This window comes from Chionomys nivalis, chromosome 6 (genome assembly GCF_950005125.1).
Source record: "Chionomys nivalis chromosome 6, mChiNiv1.1, whole genome shotgun sequence".
Lineage (NCBI taxonomy): Eukaryota > Metazoa > Chordata > Mammalia > Rodentia > Cricetidae > Chionomys > Chionomys nivalis.
The window spans coordinates 87,012,833-87,030,042 of NC_080091.1; the positions used below are offsets into that span (position 1 = coordinate 87,012,833).

Genomic DNA, 17,210 nt, shown 5'->3' on the forward strand with positions numbered 1-17,210 from the left:
GAGCAATTGACTGTATATTGCAAAAAATGGCTAACAAAGAGGATTTTGAGTGCCCTCAACACCAACAAATTGTTACTGTCAGAAGCGACCAATATGCGGGTACCTTGTTACAATCCTATGGATTTTCAGTTATTAAAACTGATGTTGAAGTATTGCTGAATAAGGTCAGGGTCATCATCTTAACTTTATCTCTTATATTATTTTATCTATGTATATTATTTCAGAAATGATGACTTTCATAAAATAATATATAATAAATTAGGTGCTACATTTTCTTATGCATCAGAATGTATTTGTTTTTATGGTTTATGTCTGGTGGGGAGGCCAATCTATAGTGCATCAGGTACTTTGGGCTGACGTTTCATCCACACTTACAGCAGCTTTCGTAGTGATAAGCATATTTAGTTGTGAGAAAACTCTGAGCTAGTCTTGTAGTGGAAGAAATGCTGCTGGGACATGGGAACATCAGTTTGTGCTTTCTAGTTTTTCTACTTGGCTGTTTCTCAAGTATTTTTCTCTTGTGCCGTGCCCCGATTTGTCGGATTTTCCTGTTGAGTGTAGACTTGTAGGCTCTGTCCCCCTGTGGTATGGAAGTTCTCCCTGGCTCTTGAGCTGTTTGCTTTCCTCTGAGGGCAAGATCATGGCGCACAGTTCTGCTGTCTTCCTCAAAGACACATTTATTCCTTATAGTAGTTGGTTGATTTATTTAATTTTGGGGGTTTATAGATCGTTACTTTCTTGTAAAGTTCTTACCTGATATAAATTAGGGATGCTTTAGGCCGCATGCAGTGGGCACAGAATGGCTTTCTGATATTGATGAGGGTCTCTTTCACTAGGCGGCTTACAGCTTTTCTTTTCTCACATTTCATTGGTTGAAACCTACCAATATTTACTGGCCAGCTTGGCTGGGGAGGTGTATTTCTGACTCTATATGCCAGAGAAAATTAGGAGAGAGAGGGTTGTCTGCCGTAGAGGAAGTCCTTCCCCTGCAGCTTGCCTTCTACTCCACCCCAGAACTCCCAAACCAGTATCACTTGCCTGACAGCTCTTAAAAATGGTTTTCTAGGAGAAGCGATGCAATAGAAAGTCTCAGCATAGATTGAGGGTGCTGAGTGGGGACCATATTCTCTTTTGGATGATTAAAAAAAATTAACTTACAAAGTGTTAAAGATTTGACTTTGTGCAGACCTTCAAGTCAGCTCAATGAGAAGAATGGGTGCCGAGAAAAGGGGATCGGTGCCATTCTGGAAACCCTTCTCTGATGTGAACCAAAAATGGGAAGCTTTTGCTGTCTGTATGAGTTTCCTTTATGTCGCTGTGGTAGAACACCGTGACTGAGGCAACTTATAGAAAAATGAAAAAAAAAAATTAGGCTTTTAGCTCCATGGGGTAAGAGTCCATCACCACCTCTGTGGGAAGGCATGGTGGCAGGCGGCAGTTACAGGAAGCTAAGAGCTCATATCATCAAACTCAGGCACAAAGCAGAGAAGATAAACTCGAAACAGAGTGAGACCTTAACATCTCAAAGCTGCCCCCTGTGGCATACTTCTTCCAGAAAGGCTACACCTCCTAAACATTCCTAAACAGTGCCACCAACTGGAGACTAAGTGCTCAAATGCCCAAGACAATGAGGAACATTTATCATTCACCCCCCCCCCCCCCCCCCGCTTCCCACTACCTTTGGTGAAGTAGATATTCCTTGCTAAAAGGGAGGCAGATGGGCACTTATTTATTCCTTTCTGCTAATATAACTCAGGCTTTCTTCTTCCTTTTAGATTAGCTCACATTGTGAGGGGGCAGCAGTGAATGAGTCTCATCCTGAGTCTAACAGTCAGCATGAGCTTGTTCTTACTGGATTTCACAGTTGGTTGTCCAGTCATTTTTAATGCAGGGAATGGCTTTCAGTAGGGATCTTGAAAATGTTTTCATCTGACTCTCACAGCAATTGGGAGAATTTTGATGAAAAAAAAATACTTAAAATTCCCTGTCTTCAAGCTTCTGCTTTGACACTGAGATCATAACCTGTACCCCTCAATCGACTGAATAGAGGGGAAGATGAGAGTGGAGTTATGGGAATGCCAGAGTGTTCTGTGGGTTATGTTACTCAGCTGTGATGTGTTGGGAGTCATTCAGAAAGTTCCCTTGGTTGATCAGTGCATCTCTCGCTATTCAGGTGTTCCATGACATCGCTTACAAAGCAAAAGATCGGCACGACCTGATTGCTGGCATTGATGAGTTCCTAGACGAAGTCATTGTCCTTCCACCTGGGGAATGGGACCCAGCAATCAGGATAGAACCTCCAAAGAGTCTCCCATCATCTGACAAAAGGTAAGCCGCTATGGCTTGGCAATATTCAGGGAGTGCCAAGCCCTGAGGAGGTTGCATTTGAAAAACAGGTAGGGCCATGTTTTGATAGTTGTAGCTCTCCACAGATATTCTACCTCAAATGAGTCTCGGCTGTGCCTTGGCTTAGATTGACTTGACACTGGAGAGTAAATGTCAGATGCTCTGATGTCCTTTAGTGCCTGATGTTGGAAAGTGTCAATGGGTGTTCTTTGGGGGGATGTTTTGGGGACTTTCTGTCTGTGTCTGTGGAAAGATCACTCTACTCAAGAAGAGCCCTTGTAGACTTAGCAGGTTAAGCAGTTTGATAGAGAAATTGAAAAGAAACCATTTCCTGGAAATCTGTCATTGCCCAGGTGAAACCGTTTTGTTCCTATAAATGTGAAATAAGTTAAACTCGGTTCACTCAGCCATTTGTCTACCTCTAGATAGAACACTTCAAGAGTTGTCCGTTAGCAAAGAATAAGAAATCACGCTCTTTTTCTGAGAAGTCCTCTGTGTGTGTGTGTGTGTCTATAAGCATAATACAGCCATGGAAGCAAATGAACACGATAAACTAATCTCTACTTTCCCCGTTGTCCTTCATAGAAAGAATATGTACTCGGGTGGAGAGAATGTTCAGATGAATGGGGATACACCTCATGATGGAGGACACGGAGGAGGAGGACACGGTGATTGTGAAGAGCTACAGAGAACTGGCCGGTAACTGATGGAACCTTTTGCCATTCGTGATAAGGTTTTCCTTAGATCTAAATTTCCCTTCCTTGTTCTGCATTCACTTTCAGTATTTTATTTACTGGTTTGTTCATCTGTTCAGCCAACAAATACTCGTCACAACAGCTAGAGAGTCACCAGTATATTAATGCCTGGCCATGTGGGCTTTACTGTGTAGAGATGAACAAGAAATCTTAAGCAAATGAGTAAATGTACCAATGGGTTTATGAGGAAAATTAAGAAAGAAAAGGCCCTTGGTTGATGAGTAGTAGTATATTTTTAGACAGAAGGATTGGAGTGGGCCTTGTGGAACTGTGAAAGCAGGTGTGAGACAGTCTGTACGGGTGTGAGCGGTGAGAGACAGTCTGTACGGGTGTGAGCGGTGAGAGACAGTCTGTACGGGTGTGAGCGGTGAGAGACAGTCTGTACGGGTGTGAGCGGTGAGAGACAGTCTGTACGGGTGTGAGCGGTGAGAGATAGTCTGTACGGGTGTGAGCGGTGAGAGACAGTCTGTACGGGTGTGAGTGCTGAGAGACAGTCTGTACGGGTGTGAGTGCTGAGAGACAGTCTGTACGGGTGTGAGTTAGGAAAGGGGACCGAGGCACGGGAGCACCTAGGAGACTTTGATGTCTAGACAGTGTGGCCAGTGGACCAGCTGGTAGGACGATATAAAGATTGGGTTGATGGCAGGTGAGGATGGGTAGTAGGGCTGACTGAAGACTGACCAGGCTTCCTGTGTGGCTCTCATTATTCTATCCCTTCCCTGAACATCTGCTCCCAAGTGTGTAACAGGCTATGGAAAGGGGTGGCCTGTGGGTCCCTACCCCATCTCCTTGTCCTCAGTGAGGCTTCTAAGTCTTGAGAACCTTTCATTTGACTTCTCATTGTGATCCCTTCTCTGTTAGTAGATGATCTTTTTGCATTTCGAGTTAAGTGAAATTTTTAGTAGGATGCTCTTTTCATGGAGATGTGGAAATCTCTGCAGGATTAAAAAAGTGTCATTTTAGTATGCCATTGAATCTGAATGAAATCAAATTGTTTCCTTCTGCTCGTGACCCACTTGCGTTTCTCTCATAAAGTGAAAAGGAACTATTTCCCTTCTGAAAGACTGAAGGATAAGAACCTCCCCACCTTATGTATTGCCTGATGATGTGACATGGTCTAGATCTCTCGTTACGATATTTGGACATCAGGCAAACATCTTGGCTTACTTACAGAAATCTAAAGGCATTAACCAGTTATTCAGTGTGACCTCTTGATGTAGCCAAAAGATAAGATAAAGATGGCACTATGAGGCTATTGCCAGCTTAACACGGAGTATTGTTTTATATACACTTATGTTTATAAGTTGAGTATGCACTAAAGTAGCAATAAAAGCTATAGTGTATCAAATGTACGGACTGCTAACAGCTATGTATATATGTAATTCTATGCTTTTCTATACCTCTCTATAGAGTAGGTTTATTTAAGGCAGCATAGCACCATGTCATTACAAGGAGAGACTGTTACTGGAGAATACTATCGTATCTAATGGTGCCCCAGCCCCATCATCACCGTATGAGACCATCATCACATACGCAGTCCATCATAGATCTCAGTGTCAGTAACCAGTGCCTGACTGCAGTTCCTTCTGTTTTTATGACAAGGAATAACCCTGTCACTTTCAGCTTACAGCTGAGATAGGAGTTATGGAATTTGATGTTTTAGAATGCATCAAACTGTTGTTTTAGTGTCTCATCTCCCCACTTTCCACATTCATTTAGTAGCTGCACAACCCACTGTCTATCAAGGATACAGAAGCAGGGTGCTCAACACAGCTGAGAACAAGATGGCAGGCTTTAGGGAGGGGCGCCTTGCACAGAAGTCACACCCTGCACGGGGAAGGCTGCTTCAGGAGGTTCTGGTGGAGGACGAGCGGGCTGGTGCATGGGCTCTGCCCGTGTCTTTGCCTTCCATACACCTGTATGCCTTCTTCACTTTGGGTCGTTGTTTCAAATTCACTTTCTCAGAGGCCCACTCTGGCTACCCATCTCAGTTTCCCAATGCCTTTTTCCTAGAACCATGGAATTCCCACCTCCATTTCATTTCTCTTTGATTTTTATTTGTTTACTTATTTATCTTGTCCTCTGCTCCCAAGAGGATACTCCATGAGGTCAGAGCTTCTGTGTCCCCAGCAGAGAATAATGGCAGAGTGCGTGCATCTCACAGGTCCTGTTGAAATGACATGGGGACATCTTAAGGGCGTTATGAGGTGGTCACTGTCTTTGGAGAATGGAAAATTATAACTTATCTACTCAGTGCTGTCGTCTAAAGAACAACTGGATGATCTTTGAGGAATGTTGGACCTATTCTGGTAACTGAAAAGAGAGAGACAGAACAAGATGAATGTCTCCACGTTTTTTTTTCCTGTCTCATCTAAATGAGAGCATCTTATATAGTATCTTGTCATTGACTCAAGCATTTGAAGTCCAAATTTTTTGCAGCTTCGTGAATTACGTCTTGATGAACTCGACGGCTGTTTCTCTTACACTGGATCATATGCTTGCTTTCTCCCTCCCCAGGTTCTGCGGTGGATTAATTAAGGACATAAAGAGGAAAGCACCATTTTTTGCCAGTGACTTTTACGATGCTTTAAACATTCAGGCTCTTTCGGCAATTCTCTTCATCTACCTGGCAACGGTAACCAACGCCATCACTTTCGGGGGCCTGCTCGGGGATGCCACCGACAACATGCAGGTGGGTCTGATGTGAGAGAGGATGCAAATAGTCCGGCGCCGATTGTCCCTCTCACCCCTGCCGCTCTACAAGCAGCAGATGGCCTCTCAGTTACTCAGCGTGATTTTTCTTTCTTTTGCTGGATGCTGCATTTTACTGCGCTTCTGGCTCGCTGCTGTATTTCCAGCATGTTAGTAATTACAAAAATAGCTCGATGAAATCTGGCTTGAGTCACAAGTGGGGAAAAGAAGGGGAGGAAATGAGGATCTACAATTCTATTTGGGCAAAAACGTCTCAGCTGCTCGGATTCTGTGTGGTGCACAAGGTTGAGAGCTCCCCGGATCTGGAATGTCTGGGCCGCATTTGGTTTCATTTGGTGCTCACACTCTCTGGGGATGTGTGATTACCTGACTCTTTGCCCCTGTTCTAACGTGAGCAAATCCATGCATCAAGCAATGGAGTGGTTTGCCCAAGGCTGGATTTGCTTGCCTGCCAGTAGAATTCAGCTTTAGCGGAGTTGTTTCTTCTACTCCTGGACTGTCTCTCACTGAGCTGTAAGGAACCTGGCTGAGATAATGTTATAACATTAATTATAACCACAGTTTGTTGGTTATGAAAGGTGGTGTTTGCCTGTCTTGCACATCAATAATAGTTACAGTCTTAATAAGAGAAAAGATGCCATAGACCAGTTAGAGCACTGTGTGAAGAAATGACTTAAAGTTGATCTCGGCATTAGAAGCAGTAGGCGTCCTACTAGTTACTGAAGGCACAGGGAAGGGAGCTGAACCCAGTTGAAGCCCTTCCGAATTCCGCCCTTCCGAACTCTGCCCTTCCAAACTCCGCTCTTCCGCTTGCTCATGTGTTCAACATGGCATCACACGTGCTGCCTGCCAACTTCTTGGTTTGTAAATGTAGCTAATTCCCACAAATTATTTTCGTTACATTTCTTCTTGGACTCCAGAAAATATTTTTGCTCTAGAGAGTCCTTTCTAGATACAAAGATAAGAGAGAGATGATAGCACCTTTGTGGAATCAAGTGCCAGGGGGGGAAATTACACAATCAAATTTTAGGTCAAGAATGCTTATCTATTATATAAAGCTACCGTTTTCTATCACATCTCATGGTTGTGGGGGTTGATGGGCTCAGCTGATGCTTCTTTCTTTCCCCTTCGTATACATCAGAGTTAGATGGTTCCAGAGTTTGAAGTTGTCTGATGGCCTCTCCTCCAAAATACCTAGGCTAGAGTGTTTGAGGCAGCTGGGTTCTAGGGACGCTCTACATGACTTCTCTACAAGAATAGTGTGGGCTTCTTCCCAGTGTAGGGACCCTTAAACGCTGAGGCTTCTGGGAAAAAGCCAAGTACCTCATGTTTCATCTCATGTGGTTGTATATCGAATGTTGCTTTGTTTTCTGACTTTCAAAGGCGCACTGAAATCCAAACTCAATGACAGATTGTAGCCCCCAAGTATTACCGTTGCTTAGCATTTGAGAAACTACCATTTTGCTGGCTAGAGAACACGAATCTCTGTGTCACCCCCGTCATGGGTTGCAGAAACCCGATGTGTCTGATTTAAAGCCGAAGTACAGGAAGAGAGTTTTGCTGCCATCCCTGCCATGGGTATCCCCTTTTCTAAGACAGGGATGAACATCTGAACTGTAGCAGGAACCCAGTTTTCATAAACTCTGACCTAGATTAAAGCTGGGCAGCAGTTCATCCAGGTTCCAACACGCTGCTCACTTAAAGCGGATCATTTAGGAAACCAGCAGAAAAGAAAGGACTGAGGAAGCATAAAGCTGGCCCATACAGCCATGTGCCGAGAAAAATCAAAAATCAAAGAAAGCTGTGGTATTTATAAAATGTATTTGTGAGGACTTCAGCTTTTTATTAGCCCCCTCCCCTTGTTATATAAATAAACACTTTACTGTTAAACATCTATTATATTACTGGCTCTATCTTTGGTTTTTTTTATTGAGAATTTCAGAAGTACATACATTGTATATTGGTCAAAGTCATCCCTTCCTCCTCTCAACCCCTCCCAGATTTACTGCTGCTATGCACTCCCCACCCCCCAACTTCATGACCTCTATCAAAAATATTCCTCTAGACCCAGTTTGTGCTGTCTGTTTACTCTGGTGTGGGGCCAACTATTGAAGCATGGTTGGTCTACCAGCGCTCACTTCCTTAAATGCAACTGACTCTCCCTACCCCAGTCCATAACAATTGGCAATCTCCCTCCACTGTGAGTAGCTCTTCCCATGGAGGCTCCTGAGCCCTCCTGTCTCCATGCTAGCCTGTTGGAAGGCTTGATCTTATACAAGTAGTAAGCAGGCAACTGCAGCTGCGCTGGGTTCCTGAGTTCGGCAGTCATGTTTTTTAGAGGATTTCAGTTTACACCAGTTAGCTCTTCAGCCTCTGGCTGAGAGTCTTTCTTCTCCTTTTCTGGATGATTCTCAAGCCTTTCAAGGAAAGGATGTATGTTGATACATTACTGATGGCTGAGCATCCATAGAGACATATTCTCTGTGCATTGACAAGTTGTGAGTTTCTGTGTTGATTGCTGTCCACTGAACAAGGAAACTTCTCTGATGATATTTGAGGGACGCACTGTCTGGTTTTGAACAGATGTCTGAAACAAAACCACCTTTTGTTAGGAGATACAGAGGTCTGCTTGTGCTGAAATATCTGAAAAGAATTTATTCCCCTTGTGGACATTCTTCTCATTTAAAGGGTGACATTATAATACTTCCTGTGTGTATATTTCTTTACAATCTTGTGAGATTTAACTTTAAGTGTGTGTGTGTGTGTGTGTGTGTGTGGTGGGGGTGATGCTGAAGAGTGACCTCAGGGCCATGGGCATGCTGTGTGTCCTAGCTAGGATTTCTGTTGCAGCGATGAAACAATATGACCAAAGAAACTTGGGGAGAAAGGGGTTTATTTGGTCTCCACTTCCACATCACTGGTCATCATTGGAGGAAGTCAGGACAGGAACTCAAACAAGGCAGTTACCTGGTGGCAGGAGCTGATGAGAGGCCATGGAGGACTGTCATTCACTGACTTGCTTCCTCTGGCTTGATGAGCCTGTGTTCTTACAGAGCCCAGAACCACCACCTCAGGGATGGCCCCACCCATAGTGGACTGGACACTCCCCTTCCCAATCAATTACTAATTAAGAAAATGCCCTACAGGTTTGCCTACAACCAGATCTTATGGAGGCATTGTTTTACTTGAGGTTCCTTCCTCTCAGATGATGTTAGCTATGTCAGTTTGACAGAAAACTATCTGGCACAGTGGAAGAGTGCTCTATTAGCCAAATCTCCATCCCGGATTTACTTTTAAGAAGTAGCATCTAAGACCAGGGGAGAAATTTGTCCAGGTGAATTATGGTAAATTTTGTATGAAACAATTTCTATTTGAGTGAGTCATTGGGATAGTAGACTTTGTTGTATAATAAAAGTGGCTGTCATGGATTTCCCTCTGTTGGGTATTACTTGGGTAATCCCTGGCCTCTCTCTGGGTTCTGAAGTTATCAGAAGCATGGATGAGTTAGAGCATCCATGTGTTATGCATTGCCCCCAAACATTTGTCGAAGGGGAAGTTGGCAACTCCAAGTTATGAGGATATTTTTGGACATTCTTTGATTATTTTATTAATAGATTTTGTAACCGCCATTGATAATTTTGTTGAACCTGTAAATATAGTTGAATTTTTAAAGATTTCTGTGAATGAAAACACTGAAGAACATACTTGATTTCTTTTCATATGAGGCCTCTTACTTTTAAAGCTGTACTGGCAAAGTCCTTCTAGATGGTGTGCAGGAGTCACAGTGGGTGGCAGAACCCTTAATAAGGGAGGGTAGAAAATTAGTGGTTATTAATACATATTTGTTGAACTGGAAAATTAATGGGTAGTTTTTGTTCTTTTTTAAGAACTAGGGAGCTGGTTTGACATGTTGAAGAGAATCTCATGACTGAAAGGTGTGAACCTTACCTTATGAATATTTTCATCTTCTGGCAGAAGTCACTTTGACTTGACATTAGGACAATGGAATATTTTGTGGTTTGGTGATATGTCTTAGGTCATCTCATAGCTGTATAACATATTTAATTTATTTCTTTTCAAATGTTTATGGAGTGCCTATCACATGTTAGATATCTAGAATTTTGTATTCTGGAGGTAGAGAGAGATGAGAGGCAGAGAGAGGTGACTTTTATCCAGACTATTCGTGGAAGCAACCTCTTTCTGGGTCCCTACAGGGTACCAGTGGTGGTATATAATAGGCTCGTTTAAGGATTCAGGTCCTCTCCCTTCATTTATCTTTCTAAACATAGGACCAAGACCTTGTAGAAAGCCCTGGGCAAACCTGGGTATCTGCAGTTATATCATATCCTTCACAAAAAAGGCAGCAGGTTAATCTCCATAGCACAGGCAGCTCCAGCGAGCCTACTGAGAGCAGCATCCTTGCTTTTAAGGCAGACGGCTCAGAGATGGCTTGGATAGGGCCTTTATTGTCAGGCTACAAATAGACACGGGTGCTGGGGAGAAACATGTTGTGAAAACACAGATGACTCACTGCATGAGTGTTGTCTAAGCGTACTCTCCTGCCAGCTTCTGTTCAGGAGGTCTGGCCTGTTTGAAGACAAGAATTTGCTTTCAGTCATTAATTTCAGGACTGATGCTATCTATCTATGTATTTATATATTGATGTATCTATCTATCATCTATCTATCTATCTATCTATCCATCATCTATCTATCTATCTATCTATCTATCTATCTATCTATCTATCTATCTATCTTTATCTATACATCTTTATCATCATCTATATTACATCTATTTGTCAAATACATACATATGTAACTTGTCTATTTATATGCTTCTATATATATATAAGTGCATAATTATATATGTGTGTATATGTGTTATGTGTCACTAGAAACAGATTACTTGAAGTAGCAAAACTGCATTCAAAATAAAGCAGTTTGAGGCTACACTGACTGCCAGTATGATTAAACTGTAATGCTAGCACAAATGGCTGCGTATATTCCCCATTGTCAGCATATAGATTTTGCCCAGCCAGTATGCTTTTAGAAGATGCTAGGGCTTACAAAGAGGTTAGTTACAGATTTCTGGTAAAGATAAATGTGGGCAATTATAGTTTATCTTGGGTCTCCTGAAGACACTGAACTACTTTGCCGAGAGTCAACCTTACATTCTTGTAGCATCCAACCTCAGCTTGTGCCCGTTTCTCTCTTTCACAGCGTGGAGATGCATAAGTTCCTGGTTTGGGAGTGGTATCATTGATTCTTCTTGGTAATTTCCATTAAGCTGATGCACTAGTTTTCCTGCTATATGGTAAAGAGACAGTTTTCTGTCTCACTTTTTTGAAATCTCAACTCCTTCATAACTAAACCATGATACCATGCAAATGTCATATTTACATTCTTGGTGATAGAACAAATGTGTTGCTCTGTTTATTTAGATACTTTTATTTAATTATTAAATATCAAAATATGAATATATTCCACTGGAATTTATTGAAATTAAGGGTTTTCATTCCAAAAGTTAATAGATGGAGTTGGGCCTGATTATATAGGCCTGTAATTCTAGCTACTCAGGAGTTTGAGCAGAAGGATTAAGTTCAAGGCCTATGTGGGCAACTTAACAGGACTCTATCTCCAAATAAAAGTAAAGTAAGAGTTGAAGAAATAGCTCAGTGGTAGAGTGTAGTAGGAGCTGAAGAAATAGCTCAGTGGTAGAGTGTAGTAGGAGCTGTGGGCTGCATTCCTGCCACCCAGCTCCTGGCTGCCTGGCTAGCTTATGCCCCGAAATAACAACACACAAACTGTATTCTTTTAAACACTGCTTGGCCCATTTCTATTAATGTGTGTAGCACCTTGAGGTACTCTTACCAGGAAGATTCTAGCCTACATCCATCCTGGGTCGGAGCTTCATCACGTCTGCCCTGGAGAGCAGCGGCCTGGCATTTGTCTGAGGCGTCTTACCTCACTTCCTCTTCCTCCCAGCATTTTGTTCTGTTTACTCCACCCACCTATGTTCTAACCTTTGAGGGCCAAGCAGTTTCTTTATTAATTAACCAATGACCTTCCTCCGTCAGTAGAGCACTTGATTAGCATTGGACAAAGCCCAACACTCAGTTAGCAGTACTATAAAGAAAATACTTCTTTGGTAACAAAGTGAGTCATTACTTAGTCTTTGAGGAAGATATTAGTGTCAAGAAGACTCTGATGTTGTGTGGTAAGTCCCATGTTGTTTAAGAATTGTTCGTCTGTAGCTTACAGAAAATGTACTTTGATGTAAGTCTACACTTGATTGTGAATGACTAAGTATAGTCTAGAGTGAAGACTGAGGAAAGAAAGCCATTTTAATTTTTTTCCAGGAGTAAATATAATCCTATTTTCACAAACCTTTCAGTGAAAGAATACAGTAAGATTTTTAGCATTCTGTGAATTTTGTGATATTTATGGAACCTAACAGAGCACATTTTAAGAGAACTTGTCTCATAATAAGGAACATTTATAGCTGGCATCTCCAAATTTGTGGCTTTATTTTAACATTCTGCTGTGCTGAGCCTTTTTCATCAATCTGCTCAAGTCAGAAAAGTATAATTTCCTATGTTGGTGAGAAAGGTACTCCTTTGCAATGTCCGTCATGTGTGTGTGGTTACAGCAGCAGGAATGACACGGCTTGATAGCTTACTGAGAAATGGACAACAATTCCAGTCTGATGGTCGCTCTTTGGCACAGAATCCTTTCCTTTAGAAGTAGGAGAAGTAGAAATGTGTTCATCTTTACAGTAGCATACGCTGGCTTCAGCATGTGGGACAGGAATAATCTGTGAGGACGAAGTAAGTTGATATTTCACTCAGCCAAAGTAAGCACTCCTGTTTAGTCACAAAGGAAGGAGTCCATCTTGCTTACCCGTGATCCCAGAAAGGAACTTTAACTTTGAAAACATGCTTTACAGGCTAGGAAGATGTCTCGGTGGTTAAAGTACATGTCCTGCAAGTGTGAGAACCACAGATAAGATCTGAAGAACCCACATAAGTGCTTGGAGGACATGGCGAACCTTCTGTAATTGTAGCTCTATGATGGCCAAGACAAGATATTCCCTAGAGCAAGCCATCTTAACTAGAGTAGCTGAATTCGTGTGGTCTGGCTAAGCTAAGAGACCCTGCCTCAGTGAATAAGGTGCTGAGTTCTCAGAGAAGACTCCTGACGGCAACCATTGGTCTCCATATACGTGTATACACATCTGCATCCATGCTCCGCTCACCTGAACATAGATATGGGAGTGCGCACCCCTCCACACAAGTGTATACATATATGCACACACGCCCCGCTCACCTGAACATATATGTGTGAATTCACACTCCTCCACACACATGTATACACATCTGCACACACACTCTGCTCACCTGAACATAGATATAGGAGTGCGCACCCCTCCACACATGTGCATACACATCTGCACACACACTCCACAAACCTGAACATAGATATGTGAATGCGCCACCCCTCCATACATGTACATACATATTTGTACACACATTCCGCTCACTTGAACATACATTTGTGAATGCGCACCCCTCCACACATGTGTATACACATGCATGCACACTCTGCTCACCTGAACATACTTATGTGAATGCACACCCCTCCACACACGTGTATACACATATGCATGCACACTCTGCTCACCTGAACATACTTATGTGAATGCGCACCCCTCAACACACGTGTATACACATATGCACGCACACTCTGCTCACCTGAACATACTTATGTGAATGCGCACCCCTCAACACACGTGTATACACATATGCATGCACACTTGCTCACCTGAACATACTTATGTGAATGCGCACCCCTCCACAAATGTGTATACACATATGCACGCACACTCTGCTCACCTGAACATATTTATGTGAATGCGCACCCCTCAACACATGTGTATACACATATGCACGCACACTCTGCTCACCTGAACATACTTATGTGAATGCGCACCTCTCCACAAATGTGTATATACATATGCACGCATGCTCCGCAAACCTGAACATGGATATTTGAGTGCGCACCTCTCCTCACACAAATAAAAATGTGCTTTGCAAGTTCTGAGTTAAGTTTAGTTGGTAGAAATTAAGTCATTAGTATTTTTTTTATAAGAAAGACCTTTGTCAACTCTGTTTTGTTGGTGATCAGAAAATTATAACCACTTGGATAAAATTGGGGGTCCTAAATAATGCTAAGGGTAAATTTATCATTTTTAGCTTATGGATATTTAGGAAATAGCATCTCTAAGTATGCTATTTTCATTATATCTTTTCATACGTGTTGTAAAATATGCATACACAGGTATATAAACATATAGGAATTTATGTAAATGAGATTACATTTTATATTTTATAAGTTATGTTTCATGGGCATTTTCTCCTTTAATAGGTTCTTTAGCATAATTCTAGTGATATATGCACTATAATTTATTTAATAAACATATTTTCAGTTTGTCCCAGTTTTCTCTTTTATAAAGAATACAGTGGTCATTAACTATACATTTATTATTTATAATTATCTCCATAGGGTATATCCTTAGCAAAAATTACTTGCAATATGTTGATTATAGTTGTTGTTATTTATTTTAAATTGTATCACAGAGGTTATTCTAATTCATATTTCTACCAATATTAGACAGGAGTAGCCACTTGCTCAGTGCTAGTAGGACAGATTTTCCCGTACATTCTCATTTTTGTTACCTGTGTGCTGAAAAGAACGGCCTGCTTTGATTCCACTCCTGTGGTTTTAGTGAGCTTCAATCTCTGTCCACCTTTATACTGACCACCTATCCTTCTCTTTCCGTGTGTCCTTCCGTATTCTCCTTTGGGGCATTTCAGTTTTCCTCATTACTCTGTATAATAAAGATATTTTCTTTTACATGTTAAGGAAAAGTTAACAAAATATCTTTCTAGTACCATGATGTTTTTAGCTGTGTCTGTGGCTTCTCAGACTGTATAGATTTTAACTTTAGCAGCCACGCCTTTCGTGGGTTTTGTTTCTTGTTTGCATGATATAGTTAAAGTGATTTCCTCTCCCCCAAGATTAGAAAAATATTTATCCACATACTTCAGTTCTTTTATGTGTTCGTTTACTGTTTTACCCATCTGGAATGGATTTTTGTGTAGTGTTAGGACTAAGGGCTGGGTGTTTCATATATATGTTCACAACTCTTCAAAGAGTGGAAGGCTGCTGTATCTTGCCCCTCCTTCTTTTCTAAGAGTCTTGCTGAAGTCCTGGGCTCCAGTTGTTCTCAATCAGAGACATAGTTTGTCTTCCCTGAGTGTCTAGTTTCTGCTGGCAGTGTGGCTTTGAAATCCTGTGTGTGACAAAGCACACAGCAGGGGCATGTGACTATGAGGACTGGATGCTTCTTCTGGACAGGACAGAAATCACTGTGTTCTAGGATGAAGTCACATTGTGTTTACCCCACTGCGCATGTGTGGTGTGTGACCAGCCAGTGTTTCCCCCTGCACATGTGTGGTGTGTGACCAGCCAGTGTTTCCCCCTGCACATGTGTGGTATGTGGCCAGCTGTTGATGTGGTGGTGAAGGAGAAAAAGAGATTGTTTGAATGGGTGTGCCTCAGACTTGGGCTCAAGAGACTCACCTGGGAACTCTGAAAATTGATTCTCTAGACCTCATCTTTTTGTCATTTTCAGAGACCCGATTTAACTGCTTTTTATGTATATGAAGAATTAGTATTATAGCAAATAGACAAGCACATATATACCATATGAAAAATTAGTATTATAGCAAACAAGCAGATATAGACCATATAAGAATTAGTATTATAACAGACAAACGCGTATATACCATATGAAGAATGAGTATTATAGTAAATAAACACATATATACCATATGAAGAATTAATATAGCCAACAGACAAATATATTATACCATATGAAGAATTAATATAGCCAGCGGACAATACATATATACCATATGAAGAATTAGTATTATAGCAAACAGACAAACACGTATATCATATGAAAAATTAGTATTGTAACAAACAGGCAAATATATACCTTTCCCAGGTAATTCTCATGTAAAGTAAATTTGACTTCAATACTTGAATTCTTTTTGTTTTGTTTTGTTTGGGCTTTTGGTTTTTCAAGACAGTATTTCTCTGTAGCTTTGGAGCCTGTCCTGGAACTAGCTCTTGTTGACCAGGCTGGCATTGAACTCATAGAGATTCCCCTGCCTCTGCTTCCTAAATGCTGGGATTAAAGGTGTGTGCCACCACTGCTTAGCTCTTTCTTTCTTTTGAAAAAAAAAAACAAAAAACAAAAAACATTGATTTTTAGTTTAAGTGTATGAGTGTTTTTCTTGCATGTGTGCATGTGAACCATATGTGTGTGTGGTGTTTGCAAAGGTCAGAAAATGATGTCTTACCCACTGGAACTGGAGTTACAAAAGGTTTTGAGGCGTTGTGCGGGTTGTGCGAACTTAATCCGGGTCCCCTGTAAGAGCGGTATGCTCTCCAGCCCCATCCATACCATTTCTTAACTTACTTTTAATAGTGGGGTTCAGCGTCTGCTGAAGACCTGACACTAAAATTCGTGCAGGTCTTCAGCACTCAGGTGAAGGTACGTAGACCGTGAATTTGAATTTAGCATAGACGATACAGTGAGTTCAAAGTCAGTCCAAAGCAAGACCTTTTCGCAAACAAACAAACAAACCATCTAAGGCAGTAAAACTTGCAGTTGATCGGAATTTGCCTTATTGTCGCTAGTGGCATCAGCTGCCTCATTTGTCTTGGCTAAGCTTCAGATTCAAGGACTCATCTACATAAATTTAATTTTATTATTCAGCAAGCTGTACACTTCATGTAAATCATCCCAAACATGAACTAAATTTTCTCTCTGTCTGAGTAGAAATAAAAACATCTTTGAAGCTTGTCATATCGCAGTAATATTGGTGAATGCATTGCCGTTTAATGCCACTGAAATATTTCATTTTCTAAGTTTGCAAATTGTCTAAGAAACAGAAAATCTGGTGTTTTCCTTAGCCTTTATGTTGTTTACCCCCTTTCTCTTCCTGCTACCAACCAAGCCTCCTACACAGGGTAACAATAAGGTCCCTACTCAATAAAAAGGGTATTGAGTCACAAGAGTTATTTTATGATGTTATATGAAGATCGACGGCAATGAGGCTGAAGATCTATATCTTTAACGCCTCATGTCTAATTTTCTTGAGTGTGCCTGATTGCTATGGGGTGATGTCACTTAATAGTTTTTGTCCCAGGTAGCTTAAAATTATGAAATGCTGATATTTTAAACAGATGCTTTTTTTCTTTTAACATTTCTAGACACTTCTTTGTATGGTTTAATTTTTTATATGCTTAATTTTGAAAATTTGAGACT

General features: G+C 41.3%; 1 protein-coding gene across 4 annotated transcripts in view; it reads left to right on the plus strand.

Annotated features, from left to right (window-relative positions):
- The window catches only part of Slc4a4 (solute carrier family 4 member 4), a 420,169-nt gene that overhangs the window by 311,902 nt on the left and 91,057 nt on the right, over window positions 1-17,210 (plus strand). For all 4 annotated transcript variants that reach the window (XM_057771897.1, XM_057771894.1, XM_057771895.1 and 1 more), the window contains 3 exons: window positions 2,174-2,328; window positions 2,932-3,045; window positions 5,619-5,793. In XM_057771897.1, coding sequence (XP_057627880.1) covers window positions 2,174-2,328; window positions 2,932-3,045; window positions 5,619-5,793 — 444 coding nt within the window. The remainder of the gene's footprint in view (window positions 1-2,173; window positions 2,329-2,931; window positions 3,046-5,618; window positions 5,794-17,210) is intronic.